Source organism: Oncorhynchus keta, chromosome 8 (assembly GCF_023373465.1).
Source record: "Oncorhynchus keta strain PuntledgeMale-10-30-2019 chromosome 8, Oket_V2, whole genome shotgun sequence".
Lineage (NCBI taxonomy): Eukaryota > Metazoa > Chordata > Actinopteri > Salmoniformes > Salmonidae > Oncorhynchus > Oncorhynchus keta.
The window spans coordinates 156,708-182,032 of NC_068428.1; the positions used below are offsets into that span (position 1 = coordinate 156,708).

The 25,325-nt window shown below is 40.9% G+C and overlaps 1 protein-coding gene across 1 annotated transcript; it reads left to right on the top strand.

The window, feature by feature from the left end:
- The first annotated feature begins 226 nt into the window (after positions 1 to 226).
- LOC118386635 (lysosomal-associated transmembrane protein 4A-like) lies at positions 227 to 23,353 on the top strand. Its single transcript, XM_035774335.2, has 7 exons — positions 227 to 427; positions 11,470 to 11,608; positions 15,915 to 15,991; positions 18,079 to 18,201; positions 19,629 to 19,724; positions 20,010 to 20,108; positions 21,738 to 23,353. Exons 1-7 carry the CDS (start codon positions 299 to 301, stop codon positions 21,810 to 21,812), a joined length of 738 nt encoding a protein of 245 aa, XP_035630228.1. The 5' UTR covers positions 227 to 298; the 3' UTR covers positions 21,813 to 23,353.
- The last annotated feature ends 1,972 nt before the right edge of the window (positions 23,354 to 25,325 follow it).

The following is a 25,325-nucleotide window of genomic DNA, read 5'->3' on the forward strand; positions in this document are numbered from 1 at the left end:
CATGCTTTTAGAGAAGGGAAACTGATATAAGAGAAGCGAAACTAACGATAGAGATGTAGGAAAGGAATTTCCCCATCATCAACCCCTGATTGCGCCATAGGCGGATATGTCAGTGTGGTGAGGCAGCTGATTGGTTGACGTTCATCATCCTAGCTCCACAATGGCCAAAAACTGTTGTCAATCAAAACAGCTAATCGTTTGTGTGTTCTTTCAACACGCCTGTCACATAAGTGGGCGTTTCATATCAGTGTCGGTTGTTGATGGTGGAGGCTTTCTTACTCGCCCAGCTTTTTCAGCGATGTTTATCCCTACTCTTGAGGAAGACATGCACCATTTTAAACCGAATCGACACAGGTTCTACACAACGCGATGCTGTGGGTGTTGTCATGTCAGGACGGGAACCATCATTCTCGGCACTTGGTACATGGTACGTACAAATGTCAATGTCGCCTGACTTTTTAGATTGTGCTAGCTAACGTTAACTAGCTAGTGTTAGCTTATTTGCGGTTATGTTGCAGTACCCCCTGGTTGCCACTGTACTATTGAGAGTAGGCCATTGTGCTAACTACCAAAAAGCTAAATCGAATACCATCTTTGTCAAGAAAGTTAGTTTGATATCTGATGCGTGCCATACTTTTGTAACATTGTATCTATATGGAATGTGCTATATTGGCGCTAATGTTATCGGATAGCTAGCTAACTAACTAGCGGTTAACGTTACCCGTATGGACTTTCAACTCCCCCCGGTGCACATCGGAGGTTGTTCTAACGTAGGCTAACTGTTACCAGCGTGTCAGGTAACAGTAATGTTAGGGTAAATCCACTTGAATTCAATCACTTTTTGACCGCATCCCTTTCCATACATGTTTACACATGGAAGAAGTGGTCAGAATTGGACAATTCGGACCATTCAGGAGTTACAGGTAGGGAAGTGAAACATTCATGCTTCTGCACCAGACCGGTCTCATAGACATGCAATAACATCTGCTAACCAATCAAATTTGATTTTAAGTGTAGCGAAATGCTTATGCCTCTAGATCCGACAGGCCAGCAGTATCTAACAGTTCGTATCTAACAATTCCATGACAACCTAATACCTAACAAATTCCACAACACCTAATACACAATCTAGTAAAGGAATGGGATAAGAATATATACAATATATGGATGAGGAGTGACCGAGCAGCTAAGATGCAATAGATAGTATATAATAGGATACACTATACAGTATATACATATGAGATAAGTAATGCGAGATATGTAAACATTCTTAAAGTGGCATTATTAAAGTGACAAGTGTTCCTTTTTATAGTGGCCAATGATATCAAGTCGGTAGGTAGACGGCTGCCTCTGTGCTAGTGTAACAGTACTCTTCTTGCGTTGTGTACAATCAGTCATCGACACGGAACTCCAATATGTAGCACCAGTCATGTAGATTTATTCTGTTGGGAACGGCACAAAATTGCACGTCATGCAATGCACGTCTCACCATCCAACTCTGCACTCACGCACTGTACAAAATATATGAACTGGCGGGAATTCTTTACAACAAAATGCACAACACATATTCTCCAAAAACCGCTGCATCTTATGTGTGATGTTCGAATAACATTTACAAACAATTTTATATAAATTGTACATTTAAATCATCACTTGAGAGTATAAAAATCACTTTTGATGTACAGTGCTTGGCAACCAACAACTTACTGCTGGTTTGGTGCTTGTTCACTGGGATGATTCTAACTGGAACATCCCCCCTCGTAAGCAAGCTACGCAAACCAGCCAATAAGATGCCATGTTGAGTAGGTGAAGGCAAGACAAAGTCAAACCAAAAACCCATTGGCTTAACAATAAAGTGGCAAGGGGAATCACCAATATAACCCTGTTACACTAGGGATGGCTGTTTAACAGTCTAATGGCCTTGAGATTGAAAAACAGCTTCTATCCCTCTGTCCCAGTTTTGATGCACCTGTACTGACCTCACCTCCTGGATGGTAAGAGGGGTGAACAGGCAGTGGCTTGTCCTTGATGATATTTTTTGCCTTCCTGTGACTTTGGGTGTTGTAGGTGTCCTGGAGGGCAGGTAGTTAGCCCCCGGTGATGCTTTGTGCAGACTGCACCACCCTCTGGAGAGCCCTGCGGTTGTGGGCGGTGCAGTTGCCGTACCAGGCGGTGATACAACTTGACAGGATGCTCTCGATTGTGTACCTGTAAAAGTTAAGGGTTATTGGTGACAAGCCACATTCTTTCAGCCTTCTGAGGTTGAAGAGGCTCTGTTGCACCTTCTTCACCACACCGTCTGTGCTATGTACACCGAGGAAGTTAAAACCTTCCACCTTCTCCACTGCTGTCCCGTCGATGTGGATAGGGGGGTGCTCCCTTTGCTGTTTCCTGAAGTCCATGAGAACACATTCTTATTTACAATGACGCCTAGGAACGGTGGGTTCACTGCCTTGTTCAGGGGCAGAAAGACAGATTTTCACCTTGTCAGCTCGGGGGATCCAATCTTGCAACCTTACAGTTAACTAGTCCAACGCAATAACGACCTGCCTCTCTCTCGTTGCACTCCACAAGGAGACTGCCTGTTACGCAAATGCAGTATGCCAAGGTAAGTTGCCAGCTAGCATTAAACTTATCTTATAAAAAAACTATCAATCATAATCACTAGTTAACTACACATGGTTGATGATATTACTAGATATTATCTAGCGTGTCCTGTGTTGCATATCATCTGACTGAGCATACAAGTATCTGACTGAGTGGTGGTAGGCAGAAGCAGGCTTGTAAACATTAATTCAAACAGCACTTTTGTGCGTTTTGCCAGCAGTTCTTCGTTGTGCATCAAGCATTGCACTGTTTATGACTTCAAACCTATCAACTCCCGAGATGAGGCTGGTGTGACCGAAGTGAAATGGCTGGCTAGTTAGCGCACGCTAATAGCGTTTCAAACTTCACTCGCTCTGAGCCTTGGGGTGGTTGTTTCCCTTGCTCTGCATGGGTAACGCTTCGATGTGGTGGCTGTTGTCGTTGTGTTGCTGGTTCGAGCCCAGGGAGGAGCGAGGAGAGGGACGGAAGCTATACTGTTACACTGGCAATACTAAAGTGCCTATAAGAACATCCAATAGTCAAAGGTTAATGAAATACAAATGGTATAGAGGGAAATAGTCCTCTAATAACTACAGCCTAAAACTTCTTACCTTGGAATATTGAAGACTCATGTTAAAAGGAACCACCAGCTTTCATATGTTCTCATGTTCTGAGCAAGGAACTGAAACGTTAGCGTTCTTACATAGCACATATTGCACTTTCCAACACTTTGTCTTTGCATTATTTAAATTATATTAAGTTAAAATACGTTTTTTTTGGTCCTCCAATAATCGGCGTTGAAAAATCATAATCGGTCGACCTCTAGTCAAGACCCAGGGACTCAAGCTTAATGATGAGTTTGGAGGGTACTATGGTGTTGAATGCTGAGCTGTAGTCAATGAACAGCATTCTTACAAAGGTATTCCTCTTGTCCAGATGTGTTAGGGCAGTGTGGATCTATTGGGGTGGTAAGCAAATTGAAGTGGGTCTAGGATGACTGGTAGTGTGGCGGTGATATGATCCTTGATTAGTCTCTCAAAACACTTCATGATGACAGAAGTGAGTGCTATGGGGTGATAGTTTTTAGTTGAGATACCTTGGCTTTCTTGGGAACAGGAGAAATGGTGGCCTTCTTGAAGAATGTGTGGACAGCAGACTGGGATAGGTATTGATTGAATATGTCCGTAAACACACCAGCCAGCTGGTCTGCGCATGCTCTGAGGACTCAGCAAGGGATGCCGTCTGGGCAGGCAGCCTTGCGAGGATTAACACGTTTAAATGTTTTACTCACGTCAGCCATGGAGGAGGAGAGCGGGTCGCGTCAATGAATCAAATCAAATCAAATGTATTTATATAGCCCTTCGTACATCAGCTGATATCTCAAAGTGCTGTACAGAAACCCAGCCTAAAACCCCAAACAGCTAGCAATGCAGGTGTAGAAGGGTACTGTATTGTCCTCAAAGCGAGCAAAGAAGTTGTTAAATTTTTCTGGTAGTAAGACGTCGATGTTTGCGACGGCGCTGGTTTTGTTTTTGTAAACTGTGATTGTCTGTAGACCTTGCCACAAACGTCTCGTGTTGGAGCCATGGAATTACGACTCCAGTTTGTCTCTATACTGACACTTTGCTTCTTTGATTGTTTTGTGGAGGGAATAACTACATTGTTTATATTCAGCCATATTCCCAGTTGCCTTTCCATGCTTAAATGCGGTTGGACGTGCTTTCAGTTTTGCTTGAATGCTGCCATCAATCCATGGTTTCTGGTTAGGGAAGGTTTTAATAGTCAGTGGGTACAACGTCTCCTATACACGTCCTTCATAAACTCGCTCACTGAGTCAGCATATACGTCAATGTTGTTCTCGGAGGCTACCCGGAATATATCCCAGTCCACGTGATTAAAGCAATCTTCAAGTGTGGAATCCGATTGGGCGCTTCTTGTTTTCGTTCCTGCCTATGGGAGGGAGCATCAAGATGGTGTCATGGTCAGATTTACCCAAAAGGAGGGCGGGAGAGGACCTTGTATGCATTGCGGAAGTTAGAGTAGCAATGGTCGAGTGTGTTACTCACTTGTGTACTGCAATCGATATGCTGATAGAATTTAGGTAGCCTTGTTCTCAAATTAGCTTTGCTAAAGTCCCCAGCTACAGTAAATGCAGCCTCAGGATTAGAGGTCGACCGATTATGATTTTTTTTAACGCCGATACCGATGATTGGAGGACCAAAAGAAGCCGATACCAATTAGTCGGCCCATTTAATAAATAAATCATATTTATTTGTAATTATGACAATTACAACAATACTGAATGGACACGTATTTTAACTTAATATAATACATCAATAAATCAATTTAGCCTCAAATATATAATGAGACATGTTAAATTTGGTTTAAATAATGCCAAAACACAGTGTTGGAGAAGAAAGTAAAAGTACATATTTGCCATGTAAGAAAGCTAACGTTTACGTTCCTTGCTCAGAACATGAGAACATATGAAAGAGCTGGTGGTTCCTTTCAACATGAGTCTTCAATATTCCCAGGTAAGAAGTTTTAGGTTATAGGTATGGGAATTATAGGACTATTTCTCTCTCTACCATTTGTATTTCATATACCTTTGACTATTGGATGTTCTTATAGGCACTATAGTATTACCAGCCTAATCTCTGGAGTTTATAGGCTTGAAGTCATAAACAGCGCAATGCTTGAAGCACAGTGAAGAGCTGCTGGCAAACGCTCTATCAAATACGAGCCTTTGGTCATTAATATGGTCAAATCCGGAAACTATCATTTCGAAAACAAAACGTATATTCTTTGATTGAAATACGGAACCGTTCTGTATTTTATCTAACGGGTGGCATCCCTAAGTCTAAATACTGCTATTACATTGCACAACCTTCAATGTTATGTCATAATTATGTACAATTCTGGCAAATTAATTACGGTCTTTGTTAGGAAGAAATGGTCTTCACACAGTTCGCAACGAGCCAGGCAGTCCAAACTGCTGCATATGCCCTGACTCTGCTTGCACATAGAGTAGTGACACAATTTCCCTAGTTAAAATAAATTCATGTTAGCAGGCAATATTAACTAAATTTGCAAGTTTAAAAATATATACTTGTGTATTGAAGGGCATTGATGTTTATGGTTAGGTACATTAGTGCAACGACAGTGCTTTTTTGTCATGAATGCACTTGTTAAATCATCACTTGTTTGGCGAAGTAGACTGTGATTCGATGATAAATTAATAGGCACTGCATCGATTATATGCAACACAGGACAAGCTAGTTAAACTAGTAATATCATCAGCCATGTTTTAACTAGTGATTATGTTAAGATTTTTTGTTATTTTTATAAGAAGTTTAATGTTAGCTAGCAACTTACCTTGGCTCTTTGCTGGACTCGTGTAACAGGTAGTCGGCCTGTCACTCCTTGTGGAGTGCAATTTATTCGGCCATAATCGGTGTCCAAAAATGCCGATTACCGATTGTTATGATTTGAAATCAGCCCTAATTAATCGTCCATTCAGATTAATCGGTCGACCTCCTAGTACATATTCTTATTCCATCCCTTTTACTTATAATTGTGTGTATTAGGTAGTTGTGTAATTGTTAGATATTACTGCACAGTCAGAACTATAAGTACAAGCAATTCGCTACACTTGCAATAACATCTCCTACCCATGTGTATGTGACCAATCAAATTTCAGTGTGATATCGATTGAAGTGATTAACCAAAAAAGTGTTGTGTTAAACTTCTGCGTTGGCGATCCACTTGAATCAAAATTAAACCATTTTAACTAGCTGACTCCTACAAATTGTCCTCTAACCAGGGATGTACACGTTATGCCCAGATTGTGTGGTTTTTGAGCTGTGTTCGTTTTAACAGGACGCTAAATCAATTGATTTCGATGTGATAATCGGTATGAGTGTAAGACAAAAGTGTTGCATTTGTCTCTCTGTTTTGGTGACCCCTGTATCAAAATGCAACATACCGAAATGTAGCAGACTGTTCTGCAGGTTGTCCTCTGACCTGTAATGTAAAAATATCTACTGTTTCCATGTGGTTTTTGAGTTATGGTCATTTCCACAGTGTATATCTCGAAGAGTGATTTATTGGCACTTGTCAAAAAAACAACAGGGTTTTTGGTGCGTGTGCAGTTTCCAGTGCTCCTTTTTAAATGTATTATTGTTTGTTTTTTTACAAGTAATTAGGACTGGTTGATATGCCCTAAAACTTGAATCAAATGTTTTACAAACTTAAGGGCGATTCATGATGTACAGTGCATTCATAAAATATTCAGACCTCTTTTTCCACATTTTGTTACGTTACAGCCTTACTCTAAAATTGATTTAAAAAAATGTTTAATCAATCTACACAATACCCCATAATGACAAAGCAAAAACAGGTTTTTAGTAATATTTGCAAATTTATTAAAAATACAAAACTATCACATTTTACATAAGTATTCAGACCCTTTACTCAGTGTTTTGTTGAAGCACCTTTTTGGCAGCGATTACAGACTCAATTATTTTGGGGTATGACGCTACAAGCTTGGCACACCTGTATTTGGCGAGTTTCTTCCATACTTTTCAGCAGATTCTCTCAAGCTCTGTCAGGTTTGATAGGGAGCGTAACTGCACAGCTTTTGTCAGGTCTCTCCAGAGATGCTCGATTGGGTTCAAGTGCGGGCTCTGGCTGGGCCACTCAAGGACATTGAGGCTTGTCCTGAAGCCACTCCTGCGTTGTCTTTGCTGTGTGGGTCGTTGTCCTGTTGGAAGGTGAACCTTCGCCCCTGTATGCGGTCCTGAGTGTTCTGGAACAAGTTTTCATCAAGTACCTCTCTGTACTTGGCTCTGTTCATCTTTCCCTCAATCCTGACTAGTCACCCTGCTGCTGAAAAACATCCCCACAGTTACTGCCACCACCATGCTTCACCTAAGGGGTGGTGCCAGATTTCCTCCAGATGTGATGCTTGGCATTCAGGCCAAAGAGTTCAAATATCGTTTCATCAGACCAGAGAATCTTGTTTCTCATGGTCTGAGAGTCTAGTTGTCTTTTGGCAAAGCCCAAGCAGGCTTCCGTTTGTGGCTTCCGTTTGGCAACTAGCATAAAGACCTGATTGGTAGAGTGCTGCAGAGATGGTTGTCCTTCTGGAAGGTTCTCCCATCGCTGCAGAGGAACTCTTGAGCTCAGTCAAGAGTGACCACCGGGTTCTTGGTCACCTCCCTGACCAAGGCCCTTCTCCCCATTGCTCAGTTTGGCCGGGCGGCCAGCTCTAGGAAGGGTCTTGGTGGTTTCAAACTTCTTCTGTTTAAGAATGATGGAGGCCACAGTGATCTTAAGGATCTTCAATGCAGAAATGTTTTGGTACCCTTCCTCAGATCTGTGCCTCGACACAATCCTGTCTCGGAGCTCTACGGACAATTCCTTCGACCTCATGGCTTATTATTTGCTCTGACATGCACTGTCAACTGGGACCTTATCGATACAGGTCTGTGCCTTTCCAAATTATGTCCAATCAATTTAATTTACCACAGGTGGACTCAGTTGTAGAAACATCTCAAGGATGATCAATGGAAACAGGATGCACCTGAGCTCAATTTCGAGTCTCGTAGCAAAGGGTCTGAATACTTATGTAAATGTATCTTTTTTTATTAATTTGCACACATTTCTAAACCTGTGTTCGCTTTGTCGTCATGGGGTATTGTGTGTAGATTTAAGAAAATGTTTTATTTAAACCTTTTTAGCCTCATGCTGTAACGTAACAAAGTGGAAAAAGTAATGGGGTCTCAATACTTTCCGAATGCACTGTACACAGGTGAGAGTAGTGTGGAGCCGTCCTCTTTTTCCTTCCTTCCTTCCTCTAAACTAGTCAAGCTTGCTTTTCGTTAATAAAATCACAGTAAGCCTATGCCCCAGCACTTTGTGCCTGCATATGAGAGGCGCGACATCAAATAAATGAATGTGCCTGAAAACAAAAGGCTAAGTGAATTTCTACTCATCGTTACCATATTATATAGGGCGTGCAAATTGACTCGCTTGGACGATTTAAGGAGCATCATGTTCTCTTCCTCCATGTAAATAAATATAACTGCAACCACAGCGTACACAACAGACACACCCAGGTACCAGGAGGCAGGACAGATGGCAGACAGTGGAATGTTTCCCAGTTATCGCTCACTTTGTGACTGACAGTCGCCTTTCCTGTCAATAGATTGCTAGAAGATGCATATCGTTCATTCTAGCGGGAAATGGCTCTGAATACTTTCCCCCCAAACTTACTGTAAAAAAAGTAGCCCAGTTCATTGATTTAATATCGTTCCACGTACAAAAAACTGCAGTAAAAGTGCAGTAACTGCAGTTGACTGTAGTATTTTGGATGCAGTAAATGCAGAATAACTTGTGTACTGCAGCTATATATACTGCACTCCAACTGCAGTTACACTACAAAATTACTGCAGGAGGAGAAAAGTATTTTGTTTTCAGCATACTGCATTTATGCTGCACTATAACTGCAGAAAAAGTTTTTTTACAAACCTCTGAATTGTAAATTTAAAAAAATATATATATATATATTTAATGCAGTTATTTTAATTAGAAAAAGTAACCTGCTCAAAATGAGTGTGTAACCGGCTGTATAGCCACAGCCTGCACTAGTGGTAAACACTGCACTTAGATTAGAACTATGATCTAAGATCCCTCCTAATGTGTTCTCCAACTCATAAAACATTTTAGAATAAAGCTCAGTGCTGTTAACCTTGCAAGGTGAGGTATTGAATGCAGGAGTGTCAATAATTTTGACACCTACCTTTTTTGATGAAAAAAAAGTATTACTTGCTAAACAATCTTTATCTGAGACAAATATTAGTATGAATATATATTTTTTAGTATACAATATAGCTCAGTATTATAATTATTTTATACAGTAGTTTTTGCGCATCTTTATCAAGGGTGTCAATAATTTTGAACTCCACTGTTTGCTTTCTTCGTGTGAACATCAAGAGACGTCACTATTTTCAACATTCTACAACACACAAGTGTCCTGGGCCCGGTTTCCCAAAAATCATATTAAGGCTAAGTTCATCATTAGAACCTTCTTAGGAGCATCGTTAAATATCTGAGCTGTTTGCTAAAACCATCGTTATTTGTACTTGAAAATGTTTGTAATCTTAACGCCTGCCTCAGACCACTCGTAGAACAGCTAAGTGTGTCCTTAGATATTTTTTTCCCCTTTGCCCTTACACAAGATCTCAGCTAAACAAAGAATCACATAGTTTATCCATCTCTCTGACCCCTGATAACTTCAGGACAAAGTTGACTACAAATACAAAGTTGCCAAAGTCTTCAATATGCCTCAAATGAAAACCGAAATGACTTTGTTAAAATATAAATAGTATTTCAATCATATTGAGTTCTTTTTAGCTCCTTGTAGGCTAATGTCTGTAATTTCTCAATATATTTCATGATTATGTGCCAAATCTGTGATTTTAGTGAATTTATATTGAGTATGCATTCAAATAAGCCGCCTCAAAAGTTGCAGTGGTAATAGGAGCTGATCCGTCGTCAGTATTGTGAGATCATTTTAAACTAAGATTCTAATGGAGAAAGCTAATCCGAGAGCAGTGCTCCCTTCGATATTATCAGTATTGACACTAGAGGTGTGCCAACATGACCATACTCTCAATCAGATCTGTAAAATGACAGTTGAATAATCAGATCGAAATGATATTCGTGATTGGAAAAAACGGAAGTGTTTTTAATATGCCTAAATATATGTTGGCAAAATACCTCCCTACACATTCTCAATGCAAAAAAAAAGATGCAGATTATGAGCCGTGTGCGGAGGGGTGTGTAAGTCCTCCAATTTGCAGTGGGCGAGAAACTGATCGGGAGAAATTATGTAGAGAGTAGATGGAGAAATACAGCTTCACTCTATCCAAACAGAACAGCAGGATCAACGTACAGCCTGCCCTTCTCTTTACAGACAGCCAAACTAGCCAGTTGAGTTATTTAGACCACGTTGAACCTTGCACATGACTGACTGACATGAGAAAGATATGTGCTGGCATCCGAAAAGTACTTTTTTTCCCCAATCACAGATAATTACAAAATACTATGATCATAATCGTATCTAAAAAATAATAAAAAATGCCCGTATCTGTTATGATACTCGTTTTGTCTTACTACTCGACACCTGCTCCAACGATGCCTTAGCAATTTCTCTCTGTGTTGTGTTTTGGGAAGCCCATGTTACATCTTTGGCCGTTGTAGGAAAGATGCATCTTTAAAACACTCAGAAGCCTATCTTCCTTCGTGATGACGGTCCCAGGTCCAACATTGTACAGTCGTTATTTCAGTGGAAATGAATAATAATGTTGTTCCTAAAACACAAGGGACTTATCGGCCTCATGAAATAAATTGGTTAGGCTTAGGCCCACCATGTGTAGTGGTGGCGGATGGGATGTTGACCTTCACAGAAACTAACAAGGTTTTTTTGAGAACACTATCCAGACTAAATGTTTCATGGAATGTGGCTCTACATCTCCCTCCATTCCCTTCTTTCTATCCATCTTGCCTACATCTCTCTGCACTTTCTACTCCTTTTTTTTACCACTTTTACTGACATTCCTTAGTCTATCATTCATGTCTGCGGAAAGGAAACGTAAGTTGAAACAGAAACTGGTGTAATAAAATATAGATGTTTTAATCTACAACAGACTGTATCCTAGCCTGGTGCCCAGTCAGATCTATTTGTAATGTCTTGACAACTCCTATGGTTATTGTCACTCAAGCAAAATTATAGGCGTTAGCAAACCAACACAAACGGATCTAGGAGCATGCTATGTATTCAAGAACATAGTCTAACAATACCTTTCTCTCTCTTGCCAGGTGGTGAACCTGTTGATGGGCATCCTGCTGACTGTGGCCGTGACCCACCCAGAGAATGTGCCCACCGTCGACTTGCAGTATGAGGTCATCGAGCACTATTTTAGCCACACCTTCCAAGGAGAGGGGAATGTCCTTAAGGGTTAGTTTATCTAATCTTCATGTGTGGCTCATTTTCAACTAGAGTTGTCTATGTTCACCATTAGTGACATCGTCCACAATTGCTGCAGGCAGTAGCTAGCATGATTTAGCATCGTCCCCCAATTTATACAATATTTGTTAACATTTCCACGTAGTTAGCAAAGCTGCACTACCTTTTTATATACTGGTAGCTCATGGCTGTCCCACACACACACACCGAGAGACACACCGAGAGACACAGCCAAATCCCCTTGATAACATCGCCATGGATAACTATCACCAAATGCCTGCTTCTTTAACCTTTTTAGCCCAATACGGACTCATGTAATGGACATGCACAAAATAGTCCAAATTGGTGAAGTGAAAAAAAAAAAAAAAAAAAAAAAAAAACTGATAAGTGGTGCGTGCATATGTATTCACCCCCTTTGCTATGAAGCCCCTAAATAAGATCTGGTGCAACGAATTACCTTCAGAAGTCACATAATTAGTTAGATTGCACACAGGTGGACTTTAAGTGTCACAAGATTTGTCACATGATCTCAGTGTATATATACAACTTTTCTGAAAGGCCCCAGAGTCTGCAACACCACAAAGCAAGGGGCACCACCAAGCAAGCGGCACCATGCAGACGAAGGAGCTCTCCAAATAGGTCTGGGATAAAGTTGTGGAGAAGTAAGGATCAGGGTTGGGTTATAAAAAATGTCAGGAACTTTGAACATCCCACAGAGCACCATTATTTCCATTATTAAAAAATGGAAAGAATATGGCACCAACAACAAACCTGCCAAGAGAGGGCCGCCCACCAAAACTCACGGACCAGGCAAGGAGGGCATTAATCAGAGGGGCAACAAAGAGACCAAAGTTAACCCTGAAGGAGCTGCAAAGTTCCACAGCGGACTACAATTCAGCTTTTTTTGGCCATGAAGGAAAACGCTATGTCTGGCGCGAACCCAAAACCTCTCATCAACCCGAGAACACCATCCCCACGGTTTAAGCATGGTGGTGGCAGCATCATGCTGTGGGGTTGTTTTTCATCGGCAAGGACTGGAAACTGGTCAGAATGATGGATGGCGCTAAATACAGGGAAATTCTTGAGGGTAACCTGTTTCTCTTCCAGAGATTTGAGACTGGGATGGGGGTTCTCCTTCCAGCAGGACAATGACTCTAAGCATACTGCTAAAGCAACACTTGAGTGGTTTAAGGGGAACATTTAAATGTCTTGGAATGGCCAATCCAATTGAGACTCTGTGGTATGACTTAAAGATTAATGTACACCAGGGGAACCCATCCAACTTGAGCTGGAGCAGTTTTGCCTTGAAGAATGGGCAAAAATCCCAGTGGCTAGAAGCTTATCGAGACATACCCCAAGAGACTTGCAGCAAAAGGTAGCTCTACAAAGTATTGATTTTGAGGGGGGTGAATAGTTATGCACGCTGAAGTTTTCAGTGTTTATCTTTATTTCTTGTTTGTTTTGCAAAAAATATTTTGTATCTTCAAAGTGGTAGGCATTTTGTGGAAATCAAATGATACAAACCCCCCAAAAATGTATTTTAATTCCAGGTTGTAAAGGCTTCAAAATTGGAAAAATGGGGTGAATACTTTCGCAAGCCACTGTAGATGATTTCAATGAAAACATAAAATGATGGCATTATAAACAGGAGGCTATAGGCCTATTTCAATCATTGAAATACATTTAATACTAATCAATGAAGTTCTATTTTGATACCTTCAGGCTTCTGTTTGTAATTTGTCTCTATATATTTCATGATGTGTAACACGTGCACAATGATGTGACTCAATATTTTCGACTGTAGGCGGTAATAGGAGCTGATCCGTTGTCAGTATTGTGAAATAATTCTTAGTGTTCATTTTCACAAGTACTCTTAAGTTGTTTTTAGTGGTTGTACTAAATATCTTCTAATTACACGTTGCTTTTGTTTACGTTGTGAACATAGCAGAAACTCGAACTAGCTACATTGACTAACTAGTAGTTTCTTGACTTCATGAATATTAGTAAAATAGCTAGTGGTGTCTAGTGGGGGACATTGTGCAACCAAAATCAACTATATTTCTCATTTCAATTCACAAGATGGAATGAACGTGTGCGTTATCAGTCAAAAATGGAACCTCTGAGATTCTGGAGCTTGAACGATGCCGTTGGATGTGACTCAACGCGAGCAGTATAGCAGCTTTTAATGATTTCATAGGGAGCATTCCCTTAATGGTTAATGTCTGGCGGCAACTCCGGACGCCCGATTGCTGTAGTGTAGCAGGGCTGTTAGTGTCCGAAAGTAACTTAGCCATGCATTGCATTTGTATTGGGTAACCATTAGAATAAGGCGCCTCATATTTGCAGCCATAGGTGGTAATAGGAGTCAATCCGTTGTAAGTATTGTGAAATAATTATAATTTTAAGGTAAACTTTTAATGGACAAAGCTGATCCGAGAGCAGTGCTCCCTTACTTTCGATCTTATCTGTAAGGTCCCTATGCCTCTGACGCACTTGTCGACCGTTCTCTCTGCATGATGTTTTGGGAAACGAGTCTTTGGCCGTTGTAGAAAAGATGCATTGTTAAAACACACTTAAGCCTAAATTCTATCGCTATCATGAAACTGGGCTGAGTTTCTATACACTCTGTGGTTGACTTGCTGTTTACAGGGTGGGGGGTGCGCTACATAAATCCTGGCTTTGATACAATGTCAGCATTCAGCGAATTGATTGGGCTATTATCAAAGCCTGGCACTGCTGTGGCTTCATCAGTGCCATTTCTAATCGGTCTCTTCCCACTTAGTTACTATGTTAAAGAAGGAGATCGTGAGCCAGAGTTTGGCATCTACACATCCGATTTCACCCTGCAGGAATGGTCCGAGACTTTTTCAATGCTGTCCATCCCTTTCTATGTCCCCCCCCACCTACTGTCTAAATAAAGTCCACAAAATAAAAGTAAATTGTTTACAGACAAAAGATGAGGGACTAAACAGCTGTAACCTATAGTCTATGTTAGTGATATCAAAGTACAAGGTGTGGAAGAAGAGGGCCCTCTTCAAATACCCGAGAAATCGATGGCTTCCTGCACAGTTTAAGAGTGACTGTGTGAATAATAGACCTTGAGAGCCTTGTGACTGAACCACACATGCCTCTCCTCAATGACTTAATCATTCCCGAGCTTAGCAGGAGGTACATAAAGCATGTCTGGTTGGAGGGGTGTATGCTGGGTGAAGAACATTCAGAAATCTCTTCCAATACACATTGCCTGTGAGCATCAGAGGTGAACCAGTTACATACACAGCTCGAGCATGACATTCATCAGCATTTCTCTGACTACGTTCCTCCATTGAGTAAAAAAAAACTTCTGATTTCCAGGAGGACAATGAGCTGTTGCTATCGATAAGGTGTCTGATTCATCATTTTCACCTCGAATGGAAGTAGAGGGACTTTTGTCAGAGGTTGCTTGTTGTGAGTGATGAGGGAACTTTATGCACTTGGCCAGATGATTCTGCATCTTTGTTGCATTCTTCACATATGATTTGGCGCAGTATTTGCACATGTACACAGCTTTTCCTTCCACATTAGCTGCAGTGAAATGTCTCCACACATCAGATATTGCCCGTGGCATTTTCCTGTAATGTTTAGGAAAAAAAGAGTAAAAGAAAACATACAATTCCATGTACAAATAAATAGATAAGCAGTTAAATTAAACAACTCCTCTGTGAGATAAAGGTTTTAAAATGAAACATGCATGGAAACAGGTGAATTAACACTGTTAGCAGGCTCAAGCAAGCTAAAACCCACATGATAGCAAAAACTAACTAGCAGAAATTGTTAACAAGTTTGAAATGATTTAAACACACTTTGCTGTAGGCTACTATTTACTAGTTAACAAACAATCATGTATGTCAAAAAATATATTCACCCCACCCAGTATTGTAATCAACTTACCAGAAAGCATGTAGTCCTTAGTTCAGACCGTGTAGTAGTGTGGGGTCAATAGCTTCTCATTAGTGTGCAAGATCTTGAGAATCATCTACAATTGCAATTGCCATAGAATTGGGGATAGTTTAACCAAAATATGCCACAGGACCTAGAATTTCCTTATGTGTATCCCACAAAAAGGTTCACTGTTATAAGTTAACTTTTAAAAAATGAATTTAAGCAACATTCCCCAAATTCCAGGGCTTAACTTCCCATGGAAAATTTCCAGAAAAATTCAGGAAATTTAGCGGGAAGTTTCCCACCCTTTGCAACCCTATTTGTCCTTCAATAAAGTAATTTACCCTATTAAATGTCTCTATCTGTGTGTTTATAGAGAATGCCTGTGTGGGATTTGCCATCTCTCTGCTGATGCTCACTATCAGCGCCATGATGGTCTATGGAGCCATTACTGTAAGTTATTTCCTTTCTGATTTGTGTGTCTATGTGAGCGTGTTTTCATCCACATCATGTCCATAATGAAATTCATGACAATTACAAATTCTCGAGTCAACTTCTCAACATTTTTGCTCAGGGGTGGGAAAATAACCCCCTGCATAATCTTTCATCCTGACTACTCTCTTGATTTCTTATGCAAATGTCTGCTCCTAAATACACACTCATGAAAGCCTCGTTTTCCTACTTTCTAATACACCTTTTGGTCGCGGCTATTCTAAACCCTAAATACAAATTAAATTAACATGTATTGCGGGCCTACGACAAATACCCCTGGAGGAGTGTGTAAAATAGGAGGTTGAAATTATGTTATTGAACCTCAACCGTTACGAAAGAAAGCGGACTGAAACAGGGAGGGACTACCTGGAGTTGTCAAATAATAAACACTCATTTTGAGTTTTGCATTGCAAAATGTTTTAAAACGATATGTGCCCTAATGAATACAACTCAGGTGGCAGCCCTCCTGGTGTCTAAAAGGACCATTTCTAACGTATTTAATGCTTTTCCAGCAATGGACATTGACTCACTGCATGCAAACTCCTTACTTGTGCATTCTACTGGCCCCACCAGGGCAAGCAGAATGTTTGCTACACAACGTTGCTCTAATGATTATCATGTTTACCTCACCAGGCCTGCCTGATGGGCATCCATACTGACAGGTTTGGCGGCTATGTGACGTGGACCCGACTAGATCTGCTAGTTTAAATGGCGACGCACAGCTAACGCTTGCGTCTCGTAGAGGTTCTGCGTAAGCATAGAGCGTTATGCCTTAGCTGTGACTGCAGGCTCTTAGGTTACCCTTGTTGATGCCCTGTATTCAGTGTTCACACAGTAGGTCCATTGCTGGCTGTAGCCTCCCCTGCTAAATACCAGTCATGATGACCTAAGTAAAGACGTGTACAGTGCCTTCAGAAATCATTCACACCCCTTGACTTAAAAAAAACAACCTTTGTTTGTGCTACAGACTGAATTTTTAAAATGGATTAAATTGAGATTGTGTATCACTGGCCTACACACAATACCCCATAATGTTAAGGTGGTATTATGTTTTTATAACTTTATAAACAAGTCACATGGACTCGCACTGTGTGCAATAGTAGTCTTTAACACGATTTTTAAATGACTACCTTATCTCTGTAGCCCACTCATACACTCATCTATAAGGTCCCTAGCTCGAGCAGTTAATTTCAAACCGATTCAACCACCGATCAGGGATGTTTTCCAATGCCTCGTAAAGAAACACCTATTGGTAGATGGGAAAATAATTTGTATATCCCTTTGAGCGTGGTGAAGTTATTACATTTCGGATGGATCAATAACCTTGTAGTTACTCCACATTACTAACCTAAGTGACATGGTGAAAATAAGAGCCTGTATACTGTTATGTTCCCCAACAAGAAAACCAAAAATGTTGTTCAAACAGAAGGGGGAACGAACAAAGAGTCACTGACAACAACCAAAATGAAGCGGGTGGATTTTAGGAGGGTGTCCACTGAAGGTTGCATAGCAACAACTGGGACCTAAAAAATATCCACCATGAGCACCCACTACCAAACTTACACAGGAAGCAAACCAAAAAGTGGAGCAAAATGAAAACAGGTAAGATCAGACAAAGGAATTTTTATTTTGATCAAACAGGGAGAGTCAACTAAAGGTGTTGGGCCCTCCACATCTCTCAAGACAACTGGAGCACCTTCCGTCTAACGAGGTGACACCAATCGGTGCGCCCTATGTGCTAAAAGACCAACCTCAAAACATAAATGGAAAAACCAAAACTTATAACAATACAAAAAAAGTATATTTAACCCATTTTGAATTCAGACTGTAACACGTGGAATAAGTCAAGAGGTATGAATAGTTTTTGAAGGCACTGTACATATAAACTCTTGATTTTGTGAGATCCTCAACATAGTACCCAACATTTAGATTAAGCTTTTGCTATGGCTACATATGGCCCTTGCTTGACAAACCTCATGATGAACTCTAGTGAAATGGCCATCCTGTCACACTTTTGTTTAGTAATGTGTGTGGTTCTCCCCCCGTAGCATCGTGACGGCTGGCTTATCCCGTTCTTTTGCTACCAGCTCTTTGACTTTGCTCTGAGTTGCCTGGTGGCCATCAGCTCCCTCACCTACCTGCCCAGGATAAAGGACTACATGAAGGAGCTGGTGAGTCAGTCTAGTCCTTCACCACTGCCTGTCAGCTAGTCTCACAAATCACAATTATGAAGCGAACCAGAAGTCTTGTAAATGTTTAAAAATAATTTAAATAATTGTTTTATTCTAACAATTAACAGGAACAATTTTATGATAACCACCATTCTTATGATACAGAAAAATACAAATCTGCTATAAAACATCCAGTTAATGCTCTTCGTTTTCTGGTCAAAGCACAATCAAGTGGTGAGGAGGTGCTCTGCGGACCCTTACACTTCAGCTCCACTATAAGAGTTGCGTTACCTTCAGCGTTGTGTCAATGTGGCGTTCTACATGCTTACACAGAGCACGTTGTTTTGAGAGCGAAGGAGCAGAGTGGAAGAGCAACTTTATTTAAAAAAATCTGTACTGTTACATATTGATCTGTTATGCGTAAGTACCATGGCTTCGGTCCAGTTTTTCCGCAAGTACTCATTGTTTCTAGTGGTTGTACTGAATATCCTCTAATTACACGTTGCTTTTGTTTACATTGTGAACATAGTCAATGTAGCAAGCTAGAGTTTCAGTTAACTAGTAGCTTCTTAACTTCATAAATCTTAGTAAAATAGCGAGTGGTGTCTAGTGGGGGCCATTATGCAACCAAAATCAATGTCATGAAAGTGTGCGATATCAGTCAAAAATGGATCATCTGAGATTCTGGAGCTTGAACGCTGCCGTTGGATGTGACTCAATGCGAGCAGTATAGCAGCTTTTATTGATTTCAAAGGAAGCATCCCTTAATGGCTGATGTCTGACGGCAACTCCGGACGCTGTAGTGTTGCAGGGCTGTTAGTGTCCAGAAATAATTTAGCCATGCATTGTAGTCATTGCGATCTCTAGCGTTGCTATTTTCTCCAGTTTTCTCGTGTCAATTAACTTGTGACATTCCTGGATTACTCGTTATATTATTAAAGCCCGATTTTAATCAACAAATACGATGGTCAGTTGAAAAAAATGTTTTAACAATTGAGACAAACTAATAAATCAGATTACTTATATTTAAGGACAGAATCTATATACAATCCCGATATGAGCTTTAACTGTCGGTAGTAAAACAAAGCTTAAACTGTTTGCGTGAACTCTAAATATACAGAAAATTAATGTTGAGTTAGCTTCCGGGTATGGTAGACTGCTCCTCACCACTCTATGAAAGCAGTTAATTAAAGAAAAACATTAATATGGGTTGCTGATTCAAAGTTAGAGTTTATATTCAGAGAGAACTAAAGTAATTTCTGAGTACTTGGGAATGTTAGCTGGCTAACTCATTGACCTCGCTCTGTAATATACCCCCCTAGAGGGTTTAAATGTGTTCTCACTATCGTTGTCACCTGGCCTGTCTGTCTTTATGGGGTTTTGTTTAGCTTCTGTATGTGCTGAATGTCTCTCTCCTCGCCTCTCAGCCAGACTTCCCCTACAAGGACAACCTGCTCTCCATGGACTCCAGCTGCCTGCTGCTCTTCGTCCTCGTCTTCTTCACCTTTCTCATCATCATGAAGGTCTTTGGGGAAATAGCTGTGATTGAATGCTCTACTCCATTCCCAAGAATATGCAATTTATTTGATTTACTGCACTTGTTAGTGTTCATGTGAGATTTGGTCTGAATGACCAATCCATTAAAGTAATTTAGTAGACTGATAGACCCTGACTGACAGGTCTCTAGTAGATGGGTTATAGGCCTTCAGATGCTGAACACATTGCACACATTGTGGCTCTCTAGGACCAGGATTGAGCATCACTGGATCAGGTAGAAGGACTAAACATTTTGACCACTTTCCCCTCAGGCTTACCTGATCAACTGCGTGTGGAATTGCTACAAGTACATCAACAACAGGAACGTGCCGGAGATCGCCGTCTACCCTGCCTTTACGGCGCCTCCCCAGGTATGTTTGTGCCTGAAAAGCCCCTACTCGGATTACCGGTAATTACATCTGAAGCATACCTTTCACATCTTTAAGCAGTCTGCAAACAGGTTTGGTTTGCTCCTAGCAGAACTTGACTAGGCGATGCAAACGTCTGCTCCCTAAAGACCTTCACTTGAAATTTTTCAAAATAGTATGCCAATATTACTGTTGTTTATCCCTCTTGAGCAACAACCGCCTGAAATACTTCATCAAAATGGTCTGAATTAATCTAAGATAAATCAAGAAATCTAATTAATGTTGATGTGTTATTTCATCACTTTTATTCTACAATGTAGAAAGAAAAGAAACCCTTGAATGAGTAGGTGTCAACTTTTGACTGGTACTGTATGAGATTAAATTTGAGTCAGTTCGACACCTTTTAAAGACTAGCCAAGCTTGCTGTTTGTCAATCAAAGCACAGTAATTGGCCTATGCGCCACTAATCCGTGGCTGCATATGAAACTAGCCAGGGTGCAACGTTCACTTCTCACTGGCCCGGAGTGGTGATCTACTGGCCCGAACATGGTGTAGTTCTTAAATGCATTGTGGACATGCAGGGGCCTATAGGTTGGCATGCTTTCTCTCTATATTCAGCTATTAATAGGCTACATTTGGTTATTGTGTATTAAACATCTGTGTAATATAATTAAGCAATGCAAGTCATTACTCCATTGTTTAGAACTGCATTCTATTAATTGCATTCATTTTTGTTTCTAAATTGTCATTTTGTGAAGATTTTAAAATAGGACACTATTTCCAAAAGAGTAGACAGTACAGTAGGCTTTCCAAGACAAATGCTACTGCTTGATGTGACTCGTGGGAGCGTGGTGGTGCTTGAATGAATGGCCATCATATTTCTCAAATACAAATAGCATGACGTGTGTAGTCTTCGATGGTAGACTGCGACTGAGCAGGTAAATGTTGAACTGGAATGCGAAGTTACTGTCTCTGTCAGGCCAGTGACTGACGAGATCCTCTGGCCCCACACATATTTTTACTTGCCCCGGGTCAGTGGTCCATCAATGATGTCGGACCCTGCCTGCAGAATAAAATAAATGAATGTGTCTGAAAACAATGGGCAGAGTGAATGTTGACTTACCTTTACCACATTATATGGGATGTGCGCGAATTTATTCTATCTCCCTCCGTGTAAAGAAATGTGACTGGAACCACAGCGTACACATCACACACCCAAAGTTACAAAGAGGTGGGACAGATGACTGCCAAACCAGCAGTGTTTCTCTGTCATCGTTCACTTTGTGACTGACCAGGCGCCTGTACTATATCAATGGATCGCTAGAAAGTGCATTTTGTTCATTCTAGTGGAAGAGGGCTCTGCAGTCTTTCTGACTAGGGAGTTGAAAAGTGGACAAAGTAGCCGACTGTAAATTAGTCTGTAATCTGGAAAACACTTAATAACGTCATAATATATGAGCGTTACTGATACAGTACACCCAGTCTCCTTCCCAGATAGTTTAAGAGACATTATAGCATTATCAAATATGATTAATGTCCATCTCTGGTCCTTTCACACTGCGAAGTTGGCTATATTTCTAAATTGATTTATTGTTTAATGAAAAGAATAATGAACTTTCTCTCTCTCCTCAGTACATCCTGCCCACCTACGAGATGGCAATGAAGATGCCAGTGAAAGAGCCCCCTCCCCCCTACATGCCTGCCTGAAGACCCCCCTCGTGTGTGCGTGTGTGTGTGGCCTCCCACAGCTCGCCATTTTTAACCCAGCAGTGCATTTCTAGAGAGGGATAATCTTTAAAGGCCCAGTGCAGTCAAAAACGTGATTTCCCTGTTTTTATATACATTTCTACACTGAGGTTGGAATAATACTGTGAAAATGATAAGGCCCTTCAAGTTGTATTGGTTGTATGTATGTGATACACGGAATGCTTCCTTACAGGTTCCTTCTCGACAATGCAACAATAATAAGAAACAATAAAAGAGAATAATACTAACAAAGTATAAATGGCTCAGTTGAATAACATTTTTAGAATGATTATAGTACAGGAAGGCACAAATTATAGTGCAATATTTGTGTGTTTTGGGGGCAAGTGGTGTAATATTTGGCCCTTTTAGTGTAAGAGCTGTTTGAAAAGCGTGCCTGTTTTGGTGGGATGGAGTTTTGGCCTTCCATGGTGACATCACCATGTAGTAAATTAGTTAATAGACCACTAAGGAAAGAGTCCCAAACTTCTTTGCCTTAAAAAAAAAAGAGGTAAATGTTCAGTTCTCCACTCAGACCATTCCAACAGTCCTAGCAAAATTCTTGCTTGGGAAATTGCTCTTTGTTAAGAAGCAGTTTTTGTTTTCAATTAAAATGGTCAAAAACAGTAAGGTGCTTAATTGTTACCCAGAAATGATTTCATATTTAGATAAAAACAGCTGCATTGGAACTTTCAAAAGGCCCTGCATCATTCAAACCCAGACCCCATAATATTGTAGATAGGTGAAAGGAGAGTGGAGGGGCAGATCAAGTAGTCTACCATTGGATAACGTGAAATGTATAAAGCGATGAAAGCTTTCCGATCTCACCCCCCCATCTTTTGATGTCTTAGTAAAAAATATATATTAGTGAAAGTACCATCGCTTGAATGCCTATCAACAGTTAGTTCTTCTTTAGAATAAACACCATCCTTATAGATTTGATATTGTGTGACTCTAAAAAAAAAAAAAAAAACATTCTTAAGACAATCCACTTATGATCTCTTATCTTATCGTTGAATCTGTTTTTTTTTGTCCAGAGTTTGACGGGGACATCTGTAGCAGTTTTTATCTCTTCGTCCCTTTATTTATTTAGCCTTGGATGTCCATCAGTTAATCCGCCACCTGTGTGCCATGTCCATTATCCACCGCCGCCTTCTGTGTGACCCTGCGTTGTTAGCTTAGTTAAGCTAGTGAATTATGCTGCTGGTTAAAGGGAAAGTACACTCCAAAACCAAAGTTTGTCAGATTTCAGGCAAAAGTTGTCAAGATGAGTCTTATTGTCTCAACAAAGGTCCACTTTGGAGGTCTGGAAACATCTGATAAATGTTGGTTTTGGAATGGATTGTCCTGTTTAAGGAGAGAGATGCCTTATCAGGAAAGTGGAGGGAATAAATGGCTAGTTTTGTGAACAGTGGTGGATGCATGCTACTCTTTCTGCCTTTTTTACGTTGTGTTTTGATCCTTGTGAAAAACACTTTCAATAAACATTTGTATTCATCACCTGACTGAACAGTGTATCTATTCTTTTTACCTGATATGAGCAAAGAAATGTCATTTTTGGATTTATTTCGTTCTGTACTCAATCTGGATTTATATGAAACATACTCTATTTCTTGGATGTAGCATACGGTAGTAGTGGACGCCGCTGGAGTGTTTTGAGTCTGGCCTACAGAATGACATGCAGTATTAAAATACAGTGCCTTGTGAAAGTATTCGTCCCCCTTGAACTTTGCAACCTTTTGAACTTTGCGACCAATTTTTCAGTTTTTGATTTGTTAAAAAAGTTTGAAACATCCAATAAATGTCGTTCCACTTCATGATTGTGTCCCAATTGTTGTTGATTCTTCACAAAAAAATAGTTTTATATCTTTATGTTTGAAGCCTGACATGTGGCAAAAGGTCGCAAAGTTCAAGGGGGCCGAATACTTTCGCACGGCACTGTATATTTGGAGGCAGCTTCTCTGTCCTGAATAATAGATCTGGCGCCATCTCATGTCAGTAAATTATGAAAATGATCATTTGAATTGCAAGCTGTGCTCTAAAGCCTTGTTTACACTGCAGGCAGTAATGCTCAAGTTGTTTTCCAAATCTGTTTTGTGTGTGTGAAGACAGTTATTTGCTGACATGTCTACACTAGTTGTTATAGTAAAGACAGGTGTGGGTGCAATGGTGAATGCTGATTGTGATAGAACGAAGAGCGTGACAACCAGTAATTTAGCAAGGTAAGGTGACAATGCTTGCATGGACGTTTCCCAGTTGCTATGGACATTTCTGTTGCTTTGAATGTTCAAAATCATAGTTTAAGAACACATTTAAAGCCTTAAAGGATAAGATGACCCAACTTTCAAAACAAGTCCTTTTTGGCTAGCAACAGCAGTCAACTAATTCAGCAAAAAAATAAATGTCCTCCCACTGTCAACTGTTGATTTTCAGCAAACTGTATAAATATAAGTTTCAACAACTGAGACAAACTGAACAAGTTCCACAGACATGTGACTAACAGAAATTGAATAATGTGTCCCTGAATGAAAGGGGGGTAAAAGTTAGTCAGTATCTGGTGTGGCCACCAACTGCATTAAGTACTGCAGTGCATATGGACTGCACCAGATTTGCCAGTTCTTGCTGTGAGATGTTACCCCACTCTTCCACCAAGGCACCTGCAAGTTCCCGGACATTTTTGGGGGGGAATTGCCCTAGCCCTCACCCTCCGATCCAACACGTCCCAGATGTGCTCAATGGGATTGAGATCCGGGCTCTTCACTGGCTATGGTAGAACACTGACAATTCTGTCTTGCCGGAAATCACACAGAATGTGCGGTAAGACTGGTGGCGTTGGCATGCTGGAGGGCCATGTCAGGATGAGCCTGCAGAGGAAGGGTACCACATGTGGGAGGAGGTCTTCCTTTTAAAGCACAGCGTTGAGATCGCCTGCAATGACAGCTCAATCAGATAATGCTGTGACACACCGCCCCAGACCATGACGGACCCTCCACCTCCAAATCGATCCCGCTCTAGAGTACAGGCCTTGGTGTAACGCTCATTCCGTCGACGATAAATGCGAATCCGACCACGACTCGTCAGTGAAGAGCACTTTTTGCCAGTCCTGTCTGGTCCAGCTACGGTGGGTCTGTGCCCATAGGCAACGTTGTTGCCAGTGATGTCTGGTGAGGACCTGCCTTACAACAGGCCTACAATCCCTCAGTCCAGCCTATTGTGAACAATCTGAGCACTGATGGAGGGATTGTGCAGGTGTTACACGTGGCCTGCTACTGCGAGGACGATCAGCTGTCCGTCCTGTCTCCCTGTAGCGCTGTCTTCGGCGTTTCACAGTACAGTACGGCCCTTGCCGCAGTCCTAATGCCTCCTTGCAGCATGCCTAAGGCACATTCACACAGATGAGCAGGGACGCTGGGCATCTTTCTTTTAGTGTTTTTCAGAGTCGGTAGAAAGGCCTTTTTAGTGTCCTAAGTTTTCATA